Source organism: Nelumbo lutea, chromosome 2 (genome assembly GCF_056320005.1).
Source record: "Nelumbo lutea isolate HS-2025 chromosome 2, American lotus-T2T, whole genome shotgun sequence".
Classification (NCBI taxonomy): domain Eukaryota; kingdom Viridiplantae; phylum Streptophyta; class Magnoliopsida; order Proteales; family Nelumbonaceae; genus Nelumbo; species Nelumbo lutea.
Window position 1 is genome coordinate 71,818,685 of NC_142685.1, and position 22,734 is coordinate 71,841,418.

At 39.2% G+C, this 22,734-nt stretch overlaps 1 protein-coding gene across 2 annotated transcripts; it reads right to left on the bottom strand.

Moving 5' to 3' along the window:
- Window positions 1-872: 872 nt before the first annotated feature.
- Window positions 873-21,108, bottom strand: LOC148871474 (indole-3-acetaldehyde oxidase-like). Of its 2 annotated transcripts, none has more exons than XM_088972877.1 (10): window positions 20,875-21,108; window positions 18,531-20,207; window positions 16,004-16,263; window positions 15,670-15,879; window positions 13,822-14,040; window positions 11,192-12,157; window positions 6,178-6,273; window positions 4,106-4,204; window positions 3,465-3,654; window positions 873-1,347 (listed from the first exon to the last, which is right to left on the bottom strand). In XM_088972877.1, the coding sequence occupies exons 1-10, from the start codon at window positions 21,014-21,016 to the stop codon at window positions 1,130-1,132; spliced, it is 4,077 nt and encodes a 1,358-aa protein (XP_088829003.1). In that variant the 5' UTR covers window positions 21,017-21,108; the 3' UTR covers window positions 873-1,129. The 2 variants fall into 2 exon arrangements, with proteins under 2 accessions (XP_088829003.1, XP_088829002.1); XM_088972876.1 differs by having other exon boundaries at window positions 6,178-6,333.
- Between the last annotated feature and the right edge of the window lie 1,626 nt (window positions 21,109-22,734).

Below are 22,734 nucleotides of genomic sequence, written 5' to 3' on the forward strand. Positions count from 1 at the left end.
AAATCTTCTCTTCATGGCCTAAGTTGAGAGAAGAAGATGAAGGTGATATGGAGATGCATTCCATTGGCTATATGTTGAAACGTATGGAAGGAGAGGAATAGAAGAATTTTTGAAGACAAAACTTGCAGTTTGGATAGGATTGTAGCTTCTGTCAGCAGATCTGTGGCAGATTGGGTTATGGTACTCCCAGAATTCAGACAAATTGATAAAGAGGACCTGGGGGAAAAGTTGGGGGAAGTTTTGGGTTTTTCAAATGTGTAATTTTTTTGATCAATATTCAAATGTGTAATTTGAAGAATTTATTTTGATTTCTAATTTATTTTAATTGTTGTTGTAAGGGGGTGATTACATATCACCTAATAGATTGTATTCTTTTTTGTTTCAGTGAAATTTTATTTTACCCATCAAAAAAAAAAAAAAGCTAAAACTTAACCACAGCAAGTACCTAAGTCTAGGGGAACTTAGGTAAACCTCCTAAGGTCCAATCTATGGGGGAAAACACTCCTTCAAGCCCTTCATCAATGCATATGAGCTAATAATGACAAAGACCCTAAATGGTCAGGTTTAACACTTAAGCCACAGCTAAGTGACTACTTGTTCAACATGCTTTGACATATCAGCACATGGGCAGTACTCGTACTTGATCTTGGATCCTTGAACCGAAGAACCTTTGAAGCTTGAGCAGTACGCCTTCCTTTCTTCTTCTTTGCAAGATGCTAATGATGTAACTCTTTAAAACTTGATAGCATGCCTTACTTTCTTCCTTTCTTCTTCTTTTGAAAATGTTATATTCTCCTGTTTGTCTAATATAGAACTAATGAGCATACAGAATTATTTGGAGAAGATTCAATACATTCATGTGAAATCAACCATTTATGCATCAAGTCCGTCAAAAATATGCATTCATTTCCATGTAACATTCAATATTCACTACATAATTTTCCCCTGAAGAGATGCTTGATCAAAATAAAACTCATGAAAATTGCACATCAAAATAAATTCACTAGTCATTCAATCATATGCCATTAGCAAAACACAATATGCTTTTCTTTTTTATGTTTATTAGCAAAACACAGTATGTGCGTGTGTCTATATAATGCGCAAAACATCACGACCATGAGCTTCTAATTCATTTATGAGAAAGCAGGCTCTGCAAGTATCTCTCCACATTGTCAAGCCCACATAGCTCCTTAACAACAGGCATGGTTGCAGGGACTTCCAACTGAAAGGCTGAATAAGATTCATCTGAGCTGCACCATTTAAGAAGCTCCTTCCTGGCTTCTCCAATGGCTGCTCTTGTTGCACAGTGAACAGATACTGCTAAAAGTAATGGTGGCTCCCCGGAAGCTGCACAAGAGTCAAATAACCATTGGTTATTATCAGTCATGTTGCTTAACCTGATAAAATATGTAATTGTGCATATTCCACTAGGATTTTTTTTTTCTTTTTTTTGATGAAATAACTATTACCGTATCCTAAGAAAACCAATACTCCCAGTTTACCAAGTTCATAGAACCCTTAGCCATGATGCAGGGTATCCAACCCATTTGCATGATCCAATTGGCCCAATTAAAGGTTGGGCAGTATGAATGGTTGCAATGGGCATTCAATTAGCAAGATAGTGGACATACCCAGTCAAATTTAGTAGGGGCTAGGCCCAAAGCTTCAAAACTGGTCCATGGACTGAAGGCCCGTTTAAGAATCAGGTTCAAGTTTGGACCCAGTTAGTGGGTAGCAGTTAAAAATATGAGCATATGAATCTTTAAATTTATAAGAGAGGATAATGCATATCAACATGCTTTCGCTACTGCAAGAATGCAAGAAAGATTAGATTTGTGTATTTTTTTATGAGATACCATCAACTTCTAGATACCCAATCAAATGCTAATTATTTGCAGGACAGCTCTATAACCACCTGTTTCATACACAGACCAAGACCATAAAAGACATACTTAGGATGGATTTATTAGGGTCCTGGTGTGGGTCTACCTGGACCTTGCCCATAACACTGTATCCAGTGGTCTCTTTGCTGTTATTTTTTTTTTATTCTTTTTGATAAAGGACATAATTATATTAGTAGAAGAAGATTATAACCAAACTGTTCAAACAAGACATAAGGAGATCAGAACAACAGCTAAGAAATGATCACGCATATACTAATACAAGAGGCAGATTACAAATGGAACCACCCTAGCCCAGGCATTCCTCAAATACACCCTTGACAATTGACACCAGCACTGGTTAGATTATCAGCAAGCGAATTAGCCAATCTGAGGACCCATATAAATGAGCTGTTCAGGTTTCTTCCCAAATTTTTTGCTTCACTGACCAAGGCCCTGAAATTCCATGATGGTTCTTCCTTGGAATTGAGCCATGAGATAACCACTTTGCAATCACCTTCAACAATCATCCCTATCCATTCTGTAGTGACAGAAGTTTGAGTCATTATATCACCGCCGGCAATTTGGCTCTTAATGAATTGCCAACGTCAATTGCTCCACAGAAACTTAACTTGATAACACCATCTTCATCCCTACAACTCAACCTAGCCCCGATTCTCCTGGATTGCCAAGATAGCAGCCACTGAAGTTGAACTTGAGACTGCTATCTTTGGTGGGTGCCATTCAACCACTTTCTGTGGTCTTCCTATTTCACGATCAACCAGAGTTTTCCACCCTCGCAAGAGATCATTCATGTTAATACCTTTAAATTCTTCACAAATTAATACCCCAATAAACCACTCTTACCTTGATTAATTCAATCAAAGCTTCATCTCTACCTTCTTATTATCAAGTACTTTGCATTTCTTTCCCCCCAAATGCTCGATAATATTGCAGCCCTTATATGATGCCATGGTAACTTCTTTCTCTTAGTGTTGCACCCTACAAGTCTTGTGAGAACAGCTACATTACATTTTGAGGGGCAATCCAAGATTTCCCAAATAATGAAAAGTAGTTCCAAACCTGGCAAGTATAATGACTATTGATATGTTGGGCTGGCCACTAGTTCTTAGTTTTCTTGCAGCAACCCTATTAAGTGCATTCATGTAATTTTATCATTCATTGTAATTAGAGTTAATAAAATATGATTTGGGGGCTGGGAGACAGCCCTTATGTAATTTTATCATTCTTGGAGGGAAGGCAACAGTTGATGATTGGCTATCCAAAAAGAGCATTCTACTTAAAAAGTTTGAGGGTGATCTTTCACTTAGATGAAAGTAGGGGAAGGGTACTCCCTGGCTTTCATACTCTTTGTTTCCCACATTTTGTACCAAAAGGTTGGGGGGGGGGGGGGGAGAGACTTAAATATTTTTTTTTGGTCAGTGGGAGACTTAAATATTTTATTCCTAAAAGTTTCATATAGGATAGTTTTCCAAAAGAATTATGTTCTTTTCTATAATTGAAATGAAAGTAGGGGAAGGTTAAGGAAGTCTTTCTATAATTGCTCTGTAAATCAGAATTTACCTTTGGAGGAGAGAACACGTTTTTGGTGATGTCCACTGTTCAGGATCTCAACATTAAACTGCTTTGGTATTGTGTCAATGGTTGGGATCTTGTAAGTGAATGTACCCTCTGATATAACCAACCCATCTGAGTTGCTGAGGTACTCTTCCAGCATGAAGAAACCAATTCCTTGTACAAAAGCTCCTTCAATCTGTGCAAAGAAATTTTCAAATGTGAGGCCCACTTACATAGTTCTGTGGTAGCCCAGACAACTCATTCAAATCTTCCACCTGACAGTCCTAGAACAAAAGGACCTGATTGAATATCATAATCATTCTACAGATTTTTCACATTTACCAATTGTTCTGGCTAATAACAGGATGAGATATGATACAGAATGGTTAGAATCATCCAGCCAGATCAATTTCACATAGAAAGATTCCTGGTGGTATCAATATGATAACAATGATTAGCTGTCAGTGGCAGCCCCTATGCATTTTAGCTACAGAAGTGTGATTGTCAAGTTGTTACTAACATGCATTTTATGGACCAAATGAATGAGAAAAACAAAATAAACTTCCAAGTATTGAGAATGTGAGTAACAGAAGGATAGGAACTTAAGAATGGGGTACAACTTCAAATAGCATTGCAGTTGAACAAACCTGTCCCAAATCAACAGCAGGGTTCAAGCTCTGTCCACAGTCATAAATAATATCCGTTTGCAAAATTGAAGTTGCTCCAGTGAGAAGATCTATCTCCACCTGTGATTCAAACAGCTTCATTTGTTGGCTGTTTATTGAAATTTAAGAAGAGTAGTAGACAAGTGTTTTTTATGGTACCTAGCAAATCCACTACATGACCTTTCAGTACAGAAATTAGGTTAAATTGTATACATATTGTCATTATATATCAGAATTAACTATGGAGTATTAGGCTCAGTCCCATAATCCATAAAAAAGAAGTTCTAATGATTGGGAAGTGGACCTATGATACCTAGATGCCTAGATACCTATACATGATTTGCATACCAATGCTGAACATCATACTTATTAGATATGGCACTGGATATTGCATGGACACTTATAGATGTGTTTTACAGAGTCAACACTTGTAAAATATGTCAAATGGCATGTTTCAATAAATTATATTATAAACAAATCTTTACATAATAAGAAATTTAATTAAATTTTGAAAGACATTAGTCGTGAGAAATTACATTTTGCTTTCAAAACTAGACAAATAGGCATGATATACATGGGACACCCATATGCATATCCATTTCCAGGATTTAAGGAAATGGAGAGTTGTACCTTTATGTCCATGTTCGTGCCCATATCTGTGCATCATGTAAGTAAGCTCAATTGGAAGGTGTCGAACTTATGGGCTGTTTGTAGAGCTGATAGGTCTAATGAACCCAATGGGCCTTTAGTTCTTAGGTTTTAATTACTTGTAATTTATTTGTACTGTTTGTTATTGGGCCTAAGTTATTAGCATAGTTTTATTTAAGTTGTTGGGACCACACTTAAGTTAGGTTGGCAGGGGTTTGTTGTCAATTGATTGTATTCGCAAACAAGTATAAAATGAAGAGGTATGGGCAGCAGAATGGTTGTTTTGGCCTCCCTTTCATTTTCTCTCTTCTTTCTACAGGCTTTTCTGCTTGGTTTTGTTGCTGTTTTCTGTTTCTTATCAAGTTATACTTTGACTACTTGGTATAAGAACTGCTTTAAACTCTTTTGAGAGAGTTCTCATGCAGCCCTAGGATCAGAAGCTGCATGAGAGTATAGTAGGGATGATCGACTACAACTTCTTGGCCTGATTCTTGGAGTTCTTTGGGGTTTCCTATTACCCACAATGAGATAGTGAAGATCTGCCTAGAGAACAGGAAGAATCATGAGGAAAAAGGGCTTGACCTTCTTTCTTCAATCTGGGAAGATTTATTTAAGGCTTTATTGGAGATCGATTTTGGTAGAAAGGGATACTGGACTATTCTGGACAGTTGGGCAGCTATATTGGTCCTTATGTGGTCTTCCGATTGATTGTCTTGCTTCAGGAAGTGTTCCAGGGCTTCTTCTTGGGGTTGTTTTCTCTTGTATTTCTGAAATGCCTGTCTTCTATGTACTCATTATTGTACTATATCTATTTGTTTTGATTATAACGATATTGGCAATATTATATTGAAGGGATACTTATATTACTTTCCAATTCCTACTTGTATAGAGTGGCTAGTCCAATTAATTAAAAATTCGTTTGGGGGGTGGGGGTGGGGGTGGGGGAGGGGATGTGGGGGTAGACAATTTTGTTAGTTTATGAGGGTATAGGTGTATATATGCATGCAAGGTAGAGAAATAAAGACTTAGACTTGCCTCAGCTTTTGTTTCATAAAGGAAGGTTATGAGAGTGAGGAGTGGTTAGGGAGGTGTTCATTGACTTCTCCTCCAAACAATAGGTTGCATGAGAGATTTCGCACAAGGGGGTTGGTGATAGGGAGTAGTGGGGCTGTTTTAATGCATGACTAGAGTTTTGAAGCATGTTTAATGCAGGTATGAAGGGCCTTCATGAATCTTCTGCTCATTGACGGTGAGAGCAGCACCTATGTTTGTTTGGAATAGGGATCTAAGTTTCAAGGTTAAAGCATATGAGTCAGACTTGGTCTCTTTTCCCAAAAATTTCAAAAATACACTAATGTTATTTTATACAAATAAAAAATGTAAAACAAATATATTGATGTACTCACCTCACTAACAGCAGCACCATAATTTAGATACCGCATAGATGTAAATTCAGGAACATAGTAAGCACTTGCAGATAAGTTAACTGCTTGTAGATTTGCCTGCAAGGTGCAAACCAGATGTATTGAGACAGAGAGTGCTTTTCCTGCCAAATGCAGTTTCTACAAAATTTCCAAAGACAAGTGAAATTCTTATCACTTCTGTGATAAAATTGTAATAATAAGCAAATCCAGCATCATAATATGAATGCATCCTTTTGGAATTATTTGACAATGTTCAAGTATTAAGGAACCATTGGTTAACGAACACTTTTAGCCATCAAGACAGTTCAACCAGGTGCCTTCTTGGGTATTCAGAATATACATAGATTTTCACCACCAATGTTGAAAAATCTCCTTATTACAGTTAATGTTCCAAGTAAAAAAAATTTTGGCTATATCCAATAGGGCTATGTTTGGTTTGATAAAAAATAAGAGAGAAACAGAAAGTTGAAGGAAACTTAATAACTGTCCTTTAAAAACACAGCCTCTTTAGTTTACTGAGGAAAAACCGAAAAAAACAGTCTAACAGTCTATTATTTTGATGTCTGGACAACAATATAGCCTCAGCATCCATAACAGAACTAATTCTTTGTTTAGGAGAATTTCTAATAGTCTACAGAATTCTTGCTTTGAATAATGCAGCTTTATGGCCATGGGCAATCTAGGTTGTCCCGAACATATAGACTGATAAGCTCTCAATGGTTCATTCTTGCCTTCATGCATTCGTAAATGGGCCTATATAGCAAATGGCCAGCTAACAACTATAGCTGATTCTGACATATCTCAGTGCATGATCACTGTTCTCAGTACATGGTTACTTTTCAAAACGTGGACGTCGGTTGTATATGAGTGTGATGGGTGGTGTCACTCACGTGATCCTTGGGTTGTTCTGGACTGGCACATGGGCCTGATGGGCCTGACCTGCACCACTTGGATCTTCTCCTCCGCTGGGCCTAACATTCCCGTCTCCTTCAAGAATGACCTTGTCTTCAAGGTCGAGGGAAGGGAACTGCTTCTGTAGTTGGTCATAGTCCTCCCACGTGGCATCCTCCCGAGGTAAGCCACGCCATATGACTAGGGCCTGTTTAAAGACCTTATTGCCCCAGCGAACCCAACATAGATCTCTGATCAGTAGTAGCTCAAACATCACTTCCCCTTCCTCTGTGAATTGTGGAAGGGTGGGGCTGATAACATCAGCGGAAGCCAGGCATGGCTTCAGAAGGCTGACATGGAAGACGGGGTGCAACTGGCACCCGGCAGGCAAGTGGAGACGGTAGGCCACAAGCCCAATTCACTCTGCCACCTGAAATGGGCCGAAGTACCTAGGAGATAGATTCTGGGATGCCCTCCTCACCAAGGAGGTCTGTCTCTATGGTTGGAGCCGTTGATAAACCCAATCCCCTACTGAGAACTCTAATTCTCGATGCTTCTTATCATAGGTTAACTTCATTCGTTGCTGGGCCTGTTGCAAGTGGAATTTAAGGAGTTTGATTGTACTGCCCCTTGCTTGTAACTGTCTCTACCTTGGCAACCGACGAAGTACCCCGGCTCATACGGCAGAATGGAAGGAGGTTCATAACCGTATAACACTTTACAGGGTGTCGTTCTAGCTGAAACCTGGAACGTGGTATTATACCAATATTCAGCCCAAGGCAGCCACTGGGCCCATTGTTTGGGCCTATCACCCACAAAACACCTCAGGTATGTCTCCAAGCAACAGTTGACGACTTCGGATTGTCCATCTGTCTGCAGATGGTAGCTGGTAGAATGCAACATCTGAACCCCTTGAGTTGTGAAATATGCCTTCCTAAAGGCACTCATGAAGAGGGGGTCCCGATCTGTTAATATGGACTGTGGTGTCCCGTGCAGTTTGGCTACCTCCCGGATGTAGGCTTGGGCCACTGTAGTTGCTGAATATGGTTGGGAAAGACTGATGAAGTGAGCATATTTACTTAGTCGGTCCACCACCACCAACACCACTGATTTTCCATGGGACATGGGCAGCAGAGTTGTAAAGTCCATAGTAACTTCTTCCCATACCCCATCAGAATGGATAGAGGTTGCAACAACCCTGCCAGTGCTGGCATATAGTGCATCGGGCCACAAATTCTTGCACCATCCTTTTCATACCTGATGAATCAATTTTTGGGTGATGGCCAATTTTTGTGCTAAGTACCTCGTCATTTGGTCTGCTTCCAAGTGGCAGATGACTCAGGCTGAAGTGGAGAACTTTGGCTGCCGAGCTGGGTTGAGCTGGGTTGAGCTGGGCAGGCTAAGTAGCGAGCTGACTATAGTGCTGAGCTGCCTGTGAGGTGTCGGGCTGACCAGGTGTCAAACTACCTGTGAGGTGCCGGACTGATCAGGTGCCGAGCTGCCTGTGAGGTGTCGAGCTACTTGTGAGGTGCTGGGCTGACCAAGTGCCGAGATGCCTATGAGGTGCCGGGTTGACCAGGTGCCGAGCTACCTGTGAGGTGTCGAGCTGACCAGGTGTCGAGTTGCCTGTGAGGTGTCGGGCTAACCAGGTGCCAAGCTGCCTGGCAACAAGCTGGATTGATGAGCTTTGTTGCTCTTTAGAGACCTGCAAGGAACCCAAATGTTAGAGGACCCGAGGTGGCTAACCTGGCGAGGTTGCTCCGATGCTTAAGTCAGGACTCTCATAGTAGACTGCGAGCTAAAAATCACAAAGTATGAGAGCTAGAACTTTCTTACTTGCTTACTTGCTTACTTGCCCCCTTTATGCCATTGGGGTTGGTGCTTTTATATAGGCATTGTTTGGCGTGGGCTTCATGCACCACATCCGAGATTTTCGCGAGGTTGTCTAAGTGGTCTGAGATTCCCAGAGGTAATCGCCATGCACGTTGACCACCCTCCGGATCGTTCGGCACGTGGCCCAACTTCCGAGGTTCGTGAGAGTGTTAGGATATGCATGCCGAATTTGTCGGCGAGCACATCTCGCAGGCCTCCAGGTCGGCGCCTGTGTCAGGCCGCCAGGTCGGCGCTTGTGCCATGCTGCCGAGTCGTGCCTGGGCCAAGCTGCCAGGTCAGCACCTGTGCTAGGCAGCCAGGTCGCGCTAGGGCCAGGCCACCAGGGCGCGCTAGGCCGGCAGGTCGCGTCAGGGCTAGGTCGTGCTTGTGCTAGGCCGCGCCAGGGCCAGACCGCCAGGATGCGCCTGTGCCACGCCGCCAAGTCGCGTCAAGGCCAGGTTGCGCTTGTGCCAGGCTGCCAGGTCGCGTCAAGGCCAGGTCGCGCTTGTGCCAGGCCGCGCCAGGGCCAGGCTGCCAAGGCGCATCTGTGCCAGGCCGTGCCAGGGCCAGGCTGCCAGGGCGCACCTGTGCCAGGCTGCCAGGTCGCGCTTGGGCCGGGCCGCCAAGTCGGACACCATCAACTTGGCTAAGGCAAGTTGTTGGCTAAGTGGTTCCAGGTGTCACCTACTTGTTCCGAGGTGCCATGTGTTACAATATCATTGGAAGGCAAAATCCGCCCTCATCAGTATTCACCTCTATGCGAATGTCTTCTCTCAAGCCCCCTATAAAGCATCCTACCAGGGCAACCTCCAGCCAAGCATGAACCCCTGTTGCCAACCGTTCGAATTCATTCTGATATTCCCTCACTGCCCGTCTATCTCACCCGAGAGAGAGACTCATTGAAATATTCATAACCAGAGGGACCAAACCTCACACGTAAGGCTTCAGTAAGGTCCAACCAGGTGGTCTGAGGGTGGGTCTTACGGTACCACTGGTACCACATGATATCTTCACCATCCATACGTATGGCGGCAATGGAGACCCTCTGATCTGCCGGAGTCTTATGGAATTCAAAGTAGCGTTCTGTCCTGTAATTCCAAGGAATAGGATCATCACCTGAATACAGAGGGAAGTCGATCTTGGCAGCCTTGACTGGAAACACTCCTCCTCGCCTAACGCCACTGCTGCTGGACCCTTCAACCTCCGTGGATCTGGGAGCTGATGACATATGTTCAATCTGGCCTACCAGTGCTGAGAGGGTTTCTTTGATTTCTCTCAGTTCATTGGTAGTCTGTCGAACTTCTCCTTCTACTCGGTTAATCCGCTCTTCGGCAGACGAAGCCGTGGTGGTTGGCATCGTGGCAAGGCTCTGATACCAATTGATAAGCCCTGCTACTGTGTAATCACTGGTGAGCTGGTTCGATGGAGCTTGCCCTCCTAAAATGGACGAGAGGTAGAAGACGAGAGAGAGAGAGAGAGAGAGGGAAAATCTCAATGATTCATTCTTGCCTTCATGCATTCGTAAATGGGCCTATATAGCAAATGGCCAGCTAACAAGTATAACCTATTCTGACATTTTTCAGTGCATGATCACGCTCAATACATGGTTACTTTTCAAAACGTAGACGTCGGTTGTATACGAGTGTGATGGGTGGTGTCACTCGCGTGATCCTTGGGTTGCACTGGACTGGCGCATGGGCCTGATGGGCCTGACCTGCACCGCTTGGATCTTCTCCTCCGCTGGGCCTAACATAGACATTATGGCTAGCACCACAGGTAGAACATATAGTAACTTAAACATGCGTAGGCGCTGTGAAACCTGTATTTCAGGCTTAGCTTACAACTAAACCTGTATTTGAGGATCATACCTCTTCTCATATTCAATTAGAAAGATAGTTCTCTCTCAGAAAATTAGAATAACTGCTTGAGACAAAATAGAAGCAAAACAATGAAATCCAATCACCCCTGTACATTTGGAGGGTACCAGGGCAGCTGGGCTTGTTGGTAGGTTGTCTCTGTTGAAAAAGAAATTCTTTTCCTCCCTTCACAGGGATTGTTGGTAGGCCCCACCTCCTACTTCTTGGTAAGAATGTAATCATATAAACTTGAACATCAAATTTATAGTAAAGATGGTTAAGATCATTTGATGTCCAAGTTGAGAAGAATGTCTTCTCCCTCTCCATCATGACTTGAGAAAATCCAGAATGTAAATAATTTAAATTTAAATAATCACCTGGAGAATCAACATATTCCATGAGATTGGACCCATCTTCTCCTGCAGCCTTTCCTTGAGAGGGGTTAGTCTTTCAACTAACTCATTGCAGCAGATTCGAACTACTTCACAGCTTGCCTCTGATGTGGTGCTCCCAGCGGTCATCCCCCCTTGTACTAAGCTCAATGAGTCTGCCTGAATGACCCGTACACGCTCCAAGAGGTCTCCACTTGCATCACATTTTACTGGACTAAGAGCAAATGCAGTCATCTGCTTCACCTTTGTCCAGAGCCCCTGGCCCAGCTCAATCCCTCCAACTTCAACCACTATAGACCCATCATTGAGAATGCTTACCTTCCCAGGAGTAGGCCTTAATGACACTTCATACAGAATGGGCACCATTGAGATTCCCCTTTTCCTCCATTTACTGCAACTATTGTACTGTCTTATTTCTGCATCCCTTTGGTGGAACTTTGAAGATGCAGACAACTTATCCAAAATTGAAGGCAAAGTATACTCAAGAGCTTCCCCAGCACTACTGTCATAGAAAAGCTTGAGGCTCTCAAATGTATGGAGATTCTTGCTCCTGACAGTATTGACTTCCATAGATAGAGTTGATGCTACACGCTCAATGATAGCTTCAGCAATAAATGATCCTTGCACGTCTCCTGGAGCCCGCATTGCCGTCTTACTTGAATGGTTTGTTTTGCAGATCTTTATATCAAAAGACAAAGATCCCCAGTTGTACTTCTTCAAGGCTCCCAATATATTCAGTGGTAGGATGGGACTGATATCTGCAGATATGCCAGCATTAATTAATATATCAAGGTGTAGAGCTGTGATCTTCCCACTGGATTTGAAGCCAATGCTATAGTTTATTTTCATAGGATGCCGTCCTCCTGCCATTATCATATCTGTCTTGCGATTGAGGTAAATCCTGACTGGACGCTGTAACTTGTGTGCTGCAAGAGCACATGCGGTAGCAACCTAGAAACATCACATAGTAACTTGTAATTCCTACATATGTAGTGTGGAGCAAAAAAATATGCAGAAAGTAGGCAATAAACACTACGAAGTCATAGAAAACTGCAAGGATCAAAGGTATTAAAATCATGCAATATTTCAGAGGGAATCAAGATATGTGGGCTATTCCATTTATGTTTTTAAATTCCAATGTTGGCATGAGATAGGGAAACCAGAAGGGCAGTGGGGTAGCAGAATTCCAATAAATGGAGTGTAAATGCCGATGTGCTGTGGTAGTCCCAATTTCTGATCCACATTTCTGATAGACACCTATTCTTCCGACCTTTTGGTCATCTACAGATTTTTCCTGGATATGCAGAAGTGATAAGATAGGGAACAATTCTTATAGTTATTGCCAAAAGGACCTCTTAACATTTCCATTATCAATGTTACAATTCAGAATTTTTTTCAAATATTAATATTTTGGTCTGTCAAGAAAGATTACTGAAAAAGAATCTATGTGAGTTGGATGCAGACACAGTTGTCTGTCTCAGGTGTTTTAACTTTATAAAACCAGAGCAATTGCAAATTCCATATGGAGTATGATTTGGAACATTTTCTTTATCGGTAACTACTAAAATTTTATTGAGGATAAGAGAAAAATGAATATGAACAGAGAACTTCAGGATATAGACTAGCATTTGCTACTTATCTCATTTCTCTTTATGGATTAAACTGATCCAAATTACAAGTAACCCCAAAACATTTGAGCTCTACCTACCCCTACTCTGGCCATTTTATGAGCCACTGGATTTTCTGACTTTTTTTAAAGATAAATAACAAATCCATTAATAATAGAAGGATTACAATTAGATGAGGCAATGGGAGATAACCAACCCATAAAAGAAGAAAATTACAAAAATAAACAAAATATACCTCAACCCCATCCTCTAAAATCCATAGAACAACAACCAACCCCATAAGACTCTTTTGACACCCCTACAAACTATAGGTAGAATTGAAAAAAAAACCCTGTGTAGGTAAATAGGTAATTACCAACTCCCATTCCAGTTGCCTTACAGGTTTACGCTAAAAGTTGATATGACCAACAGATATAAGGGACCCGCATGTCAGTTTAAGTAGGAAAGAAGGACAATGAATAAGGATAATCTCCTAACACAGTACAGCAAAGAGGCAAATGTATCTGACCTAGATATCCAACATGGTTTTTTTTTTTTTCTTATAGATCACATTGTGACACAGGTTTCTTCCCTTGCAGGATTAAACAAGGAAATATTTTCTTATTTGCTTTTATATATGACAAGATTTTCATTAATATATAGAAAGAAAAAATATCTAAGTGGAAATCTGAGAGGTCCTCAAACATACAGGCCTGGAAAAACAGAAGCGTCAAATGCAAAACATGTAAAAAACTCTATTATTCTATCATTCTGCAGCTAGGTGCTTGGATTAATTCCAAAGTAACATTTCAGTATCTTCGCTCATTGATATGGGTGGGTCATTTCATGGAAATCATATATTCATCCTCATATATGATAACACAGTTTTACTTTCATGTTTTCTTTTATTTCCTTTTTGAAGCTTCATTTTAGCTCTGAAATTAATAACTGGGTAAACTCTCAAGAAGGGAGAAGTACTCATTGAGAAAAGTCAAACAGATAACTTACAGGAATAGCCTTCATGGCCTTTCCACCAAACCCTCCTCCAACCCTTCTTGTAATCACACGGACATTATGACAGGGAACTCCAAGACATCTTGCAATTACAATCTGTGTGTTCTCAGGGCACTGAGTCGAGCTGTAGACAACCATGCAATTGCCTTCTTCTGGTACAGCAAGCGCAGTTTGTGTCTCCATGTAAAAATGGTATTGTGACCCAAGTTTTATCTACCAATACAAGAAATTCAGTGATACTAATAGTTGCAATATAAACAACCAAATAATTTGCAGACAGCTTTGATAGGCAGTTATGGATATAGGGAATAGGGATATAACTCTCACTTGTCGAGTGTTACTAGCAAAGAACAATGTTTCAAAGTCAATAAAACAAGAAAAACAGAGTTAGAAGGGAATATAGTGTAGAAGAGAAAAGAAGAATGGGATGTAAGCAAAAGAATATGCTGCTACCCCTTGTTCACCTATTTATATAAAATTAATGATGCTATACAAAGATCGTTCTACCCTGTCACCAATATGAAACACACAAAACAAAAAGTAAAGACAGAAGCTACATAACAGGTATAAGTCATTAATACAACAAACAAAAGCAACATAAAATAGCAACCAATAATAGTAAATAATATTTCATCACCCCCTCAAGTGGGAAATAGATGCTACTTCTTCCCAACTTGTGTCAGTCTCCATCTTAGAAGTTAGAATTGATGATGCCCTTAGTGAAGATATCACCTACTGCATATCATAATCAATGTATGGCAAGCAAACTTCATCAGATACAATCCTTTCTCCGAGAAAACGCATGTCAACCTCAATATAGCTAGTAACATCTTTCTATATTGGGTTTTGTGCTATATTGATAGAAACTTGATTATCACAATATAGCCTTGAAGGCTTCTCATAACTAACAACTAGCTCAACAAGACAAGATCTCAACCAAAACACCCGAGTGTTGGACAGTGTATTATGACCTTCAGAACCAATATGACATGTACACTGCTTTCATCATGAATAATGGAATAGATTCTTATACAATCACATGTCATTCGGTGTATGCTTTTGTGATGGTCCTTGATCCACAATATAGGATTGTGATAATCATAAATAAAAATAAAATGATTAAGACCATCATGATTGGTATGTGGAATAAATTGTTATCAACCTATGGCTAAGCTTGGGCAGTTCAAGCCAGACAAGGTTGGCAATGTAAGTGCTAGCTTATGAGAAGGTGCAATTAGTGGAAACACTTGAACTGGAACCATGTTCAAATAGCCCTTAAACATTATGATTGGTGGAGGATTTGAATTGTCGCACTTGATCCTTAGACTTGATAATGATACTATGCTGGGTTTCAGATTTGTCTACTTTTGATATGCCAACTAAAGAAACCCTTTTGGGGTTGACACCTGGGTATGTTGGAGCAGATAAGAATGGGATCTACAAAAATGATCATAGGGAGATCTTCCACTTTACCAAACAAAGTGAATGCCTTGGTAATGTCTTTTCTAAAGGATCTAAATCTACTAGTAAATGATTTTAAAGTTGGTTTTGAAAAATTAATATTATATTAAAAAATAGTTTGTTCTCAGAAATGTGTTTGCAATATTTGTTTCTGAGGATTCCATCATGGCAGAAGACATATTACTAGATTTGTTAGTGAGGGGAATAAGTCCTCCAATTCCTAGTATTGTGTATTAAGGGTAGAGGAATCTTCATTACTAGGGGGCTAGGGGTTTGACCCCTTGGTGGGTTCAAGTCAAGTTCCCAGATTCTAGTCCTTTATCAAAAATGGAAACAAGACAAGCAAATAGATAAATAGATGGTTAATTAAATCAGATAAACCTCAGCAGAAAGAATCTTATGATCAGCTTCTGCCATTCCTTCTGAGAAATTGCCAATCTGTTTCGGCCTAAGATAAGGAGGGACTTCATAAAAGCTAGATCTCTTGACTGCCTCTTCTACTGATAAAATAGGTGTCCCTAGATCTTCTGTGTCATAATCAACCACTGCAGAATTGGCTGCCATGTCAGCATGTTTCTGTGTATTTGCAACCTACAGAAGCCATTTCAATGAATTCAACGTACAGAAGACAACTCCATGAAGGAAAGGCCCAATTTTGGTCAACCCTTCATGAAAAATAGAAAAATGCACCAGAATAGAAATCCACATGTATTACCACAAAAGCTAATGGTTCTCCTGCATACTGAGTAAGATCATCAGCGAAAAGGTGTTCAGTACCAAACATGGTCTGAGATCCTAAGTTCTCCCCTCCTTCTGGGATATCATCAATGGAAATAACTCCAACAACTCCATACAATTCGGGTGGAGATTTGAATTGAATATCCTTTATTTGTGCCAAAGGCCTGTTACTGTATATGAATGCTCCATGAAGGCAGTCCTTTGGAGAAGGAATATCATCCACATAGATGGCCTCACCTAAAGGTGTGACATTAATAATCAACAAAAAGGGCACCTTCAGCTTCCATTAAATAAAGAACATTTCATTTTTAGTGGAGGGCACAATGAATAAGGGGAATGAGGGCTATGGCTTTAAAAGTAATTAAAATTGTGAGAAAGACAATTAAATTCAGTTCTAATCAATATTAATTACCTTGAAATTTAATCTAATAAGTAAAACAACTACACTAAATCCTAAAACTAAGAAAGAGAAAAAAAATCATGATTCAGGTAGTTGCATTGTTATCAATAATAAAATCTCCAAAAATTAGCAAGCAGTATACATAGGAAGAACACCAACATAAATCTATTGGAATGTTGAGAAAGAAGAATCTGAACTTAGGGTACAAACTGTTTAATATTTTAGAACTTACAGAGTCTCTTTTTCAGGGGATTATTTAGCTGTTATCAACTAAAATTGCATGTAGCTCAACTCGACTGAACTCAGCCTTATTCCAAGCTATTTGGTGTTGGATATACATCCTAACCTCACTATTGTGCTCCATGATTTTTCTGTTAAATTGTGAAATTATATAATTTCTTACCACTTTCAGCACATTTTTTTGGGAGTTTTCTATTTCAGCAGATCTCTCCTTTTGACCAGTGTAGACAATGTTGAATATGCACATGATCAAACCATCTTGGTTGACTTTCCCCCTCATTTTGTTATCTATTGGAACTACTCTTAATTCCTCCCCAAATGCAGTAATTTCTATTTCCATGCTTTCTAGTTTTGCCTTCTGTCCACCTCAGCATCCTCATTTCAGCTATACTCAATTTTGGGATATGTTATTTCTTGATTTTCCTACACTCTGTTACATATAATATTACTGGTCTTATAGCATCTTTTTTAATTTCTAGTTTTGCCGTCTGTTACACATGTTATTTCTAGTTTTTCCATTTATTGCATATTTAATTTCTAGTTTTGCCATCTGTCCACCTCAGCATATTTTCTAATTTCTGCGCATGATCCTTTTCCAGTTTTCTCATGCTGGATGATTATTCTAAGGTAACGGAATAGACGTAATCAGTTTGAGGTATATCCTGATTATTAATTCACCACCATTTTTATTATTGTTTCTACTAAAATTGCAATATCATCTTAAAACCTGTTGCATTCGTGTGTTGAATTGCAGTCACAACCTGCTTTCAAGTACCCACTCCGCATAATGTTGAGAAAAAACCAAAGGGAAAATTTCATGGTGGTCTGTGGGGGAAGTGGAGGGCTTAGCCCGTAGCCCACCACTGACCACCACTGAGGGCTCAAGGTTAGAGCCCCCACGGTGCAGGCCTGTGTCAATATTGGACCCAACCCATTTATGGACCTTGTTAGGGTTTGGTTCTCTTGTATATCTCATTATATCCTGGATAGAAAACTGTCTTGTGTCGTGTATCTTGAAAAGAAAGAGAAGAGAGCTTGAGAAAGTGTGAGACACATTGAGTGTGTAAAAAGGTGTTTCAGTTGTATTGGGAGCTAGGGTTTATGAGAGGCTGTGTAAACTGCAATTGTAATCTCTGGTATTGTTTTATAGTGGATTTCTTCTCCTTTGATGCATGTGAATGAAAGCTATAAACCAAACCACATAAATCTCTCTGTGTGCTTGAGTGCTCTGTTTTCTCTTTCTTGTTTTCTTCATGTTTTCTCTACATTCTAATCATAATTTTCGATTCTTGGATTTGTCATTCTGCGTAAAACCTGTCAATTCTAATTTCTAAAGCATCTCTAAATCATTCTAGTTTTGCATTTAACACATTTGTACTGTTACTGGGGATGCCTGCCCTGGGGGCTGACCCCGAACTCAAATACCCTACCCCCTACCCCAACTGGTCTAGAAATCCCATCCTCATCCCTGGGGAATGGGGACCCCTGAATTTGCCACCGCCCTGCCCCCATCATTCCTACAAATCTATTATTTCATTTTTGAAACCTACCTAGAATTATAAAGACACACACTTTTTAGTCCTGCCCCATACCCGATCACCAAGGCTTCGGGCTTCCCTGAAAACCGCCCCAAACCCGACTGGGGTGGGGCAGATCGGAGCCCATCGGTGGGGATGGGTCAGTTTTAGTAGCAAACAACTTAAACTACAAGACCTCCTGTAAGTTCATTTATAATAATGACTGTGTTGGTTAAGAAAATAATGACATAATTATAAAAATATAAAGATGGAACCAGTCAGGTGATACTACCAAAAGGAAAAGGAGCCACAACATAAAAGAAAATAATTATTTGAGTGCAACAGACCGGAAGCTTGGATCTGAGCTCCAGATTTCTCAGTCGGTTCCCCAACTGGACTATACTCCCTATTAAACGCCAGAAGCTGATTTCCAGAAGAGAGCGGAGCAGGCGTTTGAACATGGTCATTATTACTTTCATGTTTAGAAACCTTGGTTGGCAAAGCATTCATATATCCATTCAAGCCACCACGTAGAATTGTGGAACCAGCTTCAAGCATAGGATAAAGAAAATCAAAAAGGAAGCCAACAGCCAGACTTGTTCTATAGGCAGGATATGAAGTCCCCTCTTCAGGCACCACAGTTGCTTTCAGTAATTTAATAGCCTCAAATAGAAGATTCAAACTAAGTGACTGTCCAACTAAAAGTTTCTCAACTTTCCTTGCCCTTATTGCATATTTATTCCCATAGGCACCAAAAGCCAACCGAATGCTTTCTACAACAACAGAAGTTTTGGAGGAAGAAACCTCTGCTAAGAAAGCAGCATTGAGGTATGGCAATGCAAATCCAAGTGGTCGTGGTGCAGCTCGATAGCTTTCAAAGTGCAACTTAGTTTTGGTTTCAGACGAAAATCTTCCTACTGATTCCCAACTTGGGATTCTAACACTTATAATTATAGTTTTAAAATCACATGGTGGCCTTACCAAGAATTCTTCTAGTGTAAGTTCTGTTCTTTCTGGGCCTGTCTGTATAATTATTGATGAACCGACAGCAAGAAGTACAGTGGCAATATCAGAGGGAAAATGGTTCCTTTGTGTCATGATCAAATTACCACCTAAACTTGCTGTATTCCTCAGGTGCTTTGATGCAACCTTCTCCATATGATCAGCAATCTTTTTTATCATTTCTCCATTTGATTGAAACCCACCTTCACTTTCTTCCTTCAAGGCTTGGATGGCTTTAGAGATTGTTACAACTGCACCAATTTCAATCCCCGTTCTGTCCCTTCTTATTAAAGAGAGCTCAGGGATATGTCTTAGATCAATGTACCTTTTGTACTGCTCTTGTTCCTTGTAGTAGCCTACCCCTGTGTTCCCAACAACTAGTTTTACCCGGTTTCCATCTTCTTCAGTTTCCAATAGGCTCTGAAGTTCCTCAATACTGGCAGGACTGTACCAATAATAGCCATTGAAATCAGAAAGTGATTTGGACTTGATTTCCCTTTTCAAAAACTCAGGAAATGTACAAATTTCATTACTATGGCTGTAGAAGGGTAATCTACTCAAGATCTTCTCTTTATTCTCACCCTTTCTCCAAAAATTATTGAGGCCCAGGTCCTCCAAATCAACATCAGCTGCAAAGCTTTTGCAAACATCAGCAATGGGCCGATAACCAGTGCAGCGGCAGAGGTTTCCTACAATAGACTTTTCAGCTTCTGATACTGTAAGCTTGGAGAAACCAGGAGGTGGGTCTGGCCCTGGGGTCTTCTCAGAATTTACTAGAGCTGAGAAGAGAGACATGCACATGCCTGGAGTACAAAAGCCACACTGAGAAGCATGAAAACCAGCAAACCTTTGGTGGATTGGGTGGAATCCATCTTTGCTGTTTCCAAGACCTTCTGTTGTTGTAATAGAACATCCTTGTAAACTGCAAAGAAGTGTCAGACATGAGTTCACTGTGAAGTCCTCAACTTTTTCAAGCAGAGGATCATACTTTGACAGAAGAACCACGCAAACACCACAACCTCCTGCAACGAAAAATCCAAACTGAATATTAGATGCAAGTTTTGTTCTCCAATCAGTCTAAGGAGACCTATATGATGGAAGATTCTCTTATCTTCTAAACAACTGAAAAAAAGGATGTTGTCAAATCATAATCTCCAAAAATAAAACAGAGTAGTAGTAATGAATTCAGTAAGAATCCAAACCTTAAACAAGAAATTCAACACCAAATACCACAGACCACAGACACAGTCCAACAGTATGAAGAGAAGCAACAATAAAATTATGTATCCAATGTTAAAGAGCATCCGATTTCAAGCAGATGCCACAGAAGCCAAAACTAACTACTACATTAAAAACAACTAAATAAATAGACAAGCTCATTTTCCAAAGCAGGAAAAACAATCAAAATCCATAAACCCATTTCCACAAAACGAAAAGAAGCTCAAAATGCACAGGACCCACTATCAAGAACCTTCTCAATATGCTAAAGAAGCCAGGTAAACAAAGCCTACTTCTACAACACCTAATCAAACAGTTATATCCATTCTGTCAAAGAAAAAAATGAAACCACATAGAAGCCCAAAATTCCGTATTAATGAAACCTTCAGAAACCAACCCGAAGCATCAAATAACAAGAAACAATAAAACTTTGGGGAGAAACCAAGGAAGAAATTCGGCAAACCAACTTACCTTCTCCACAACCAAGCTTAGCACCTCTATAACGTGTATGACAACGTAAGAACTCAAGCAACGTAGTTGAAGGATCAACTCTAGAGAGCTCGAATCTCTCTCCATTAACAGCAAATATCAGCTTTTCCTCTGCTCCATCCATTTCTGGGTAGGAGTGTAGTCGAGGATAGAGCTTCGTCCTCGACTTGAAATTGAACTCGTTCGTCCAGGAAAAACCAACCAAACGACAAAATAATTTTAAGAAATAATAGACGACCAAACTACCAAACTTTTTCAATGAAGCCAGATTAAACGATTTGTGGACGTAAAGTCAGCAGATACGTCACCGTGACAAAGTCACAAAGTGATTATGCTTTGCACGTGTTAATTATAAACGATGATAATTATAGTAATAATATATCAAAATTTTTTATAAATATGTATTTTTTATTTTTTGTTTTTATTATTAATTAGATGCGGATTGTGATCCAAATTTAATTACATAAACATCTGTTCCAAATATATGATAATCGGATCGAGTTAGTGAAGTTTCAACTATCATTATCTGATTGGCTAGAATTTTCTTCTTTTATAATGTTTTATCTTTTTGGTGTATCTTTTTTTTTTGTATTCATTTATCAAATAATTATAAGATTTAAATAAAAGGAATTGAATGAGGTGAAAAGTACTAACTCAATTTACAATTTAAATGTCACAATTAAATAGGGAGTAATTCAAAAATAAGTATTTTAGTCAAAAGAAAGTTATACAAATTATTCATAATTTTAATAGTAGTATAGATATAGAATTATAGATGCATTCAATTTTTTGAATAGTTTTTTTTTGTGTATAAAAATAATTATGATATGTCACACTTTTTGTTTAATATGATACTTATATGATATTATATATGTGCATCAATGTTTTTTTTTTGCAAAATTTATGTATTTTTATATTTTATTAATTTTATTCTTTATTTATGACATTAAATGTTAATACATTTGACCCAAAAGTTGAAAGATCTTTGCTAAAAAATAAAATAATTTCATTTTTGGTCAGTTCTAAATTATGTATTTCATTTTCATTATTAATAAAAATAATTCTTGTTTATTGCACATATTTTCTTTTAAATTTGATTAATAAAAATATCATTAATGTGTCTATTTTTTCTATATTTTTGTAATTTTATATATTTATTTATATTTTAAAAAATTTATTAGCTAACTATGATTTCATAGGTTTATCAATTTGACTCGGATCGTTGAATTGCTTAGCCACCACTTGGATAAAGAATGGTTTTGTTTTTGAGTAAGTTTTAAAATAAATGGGTTTATATTGTTAAAAATATTGATATAAATCTAATTAGTATCATAACTTAAATATATGATTTAATAAAAGAAAATGAGAGTTAATACCTTAAGTATAAGATGGGGATTAAATGAGATGGAAAATAATAATAAAAGTTGCATTTTCAATCCTTATAATTGGGAATGGACTAAGTACATAAACAAATATGAGCATTTTAATAGCTATTAAAGTTGGCATTAAAACTGTAATAAAATAACCTTTATACCCTCTCTCAAACAAAGAAATAGAGGGCAATTTTAGTCCAAAAAAGCTTCTACTCTGCATCCACACTTTTATATATAGTATAGATTATTATTATCGTATAGAGGAATTTGGGATTCTAAGATGTGGATAGGGTTATCATTTCAGCTTGCCCCGAAAATGCTCGGGCTTGGGCCTTAGTTTTGTATTAAGGCATGGGCTCGGGTCCGTTTCAGGCCAGCAAATTTCAAGATAGGGTCGGGCTTGGGCCTAGCTAATACTTTAACTTTAAGCTTAGGGCTGGTCCAGTTCACATATGTTATTTTATGTTAT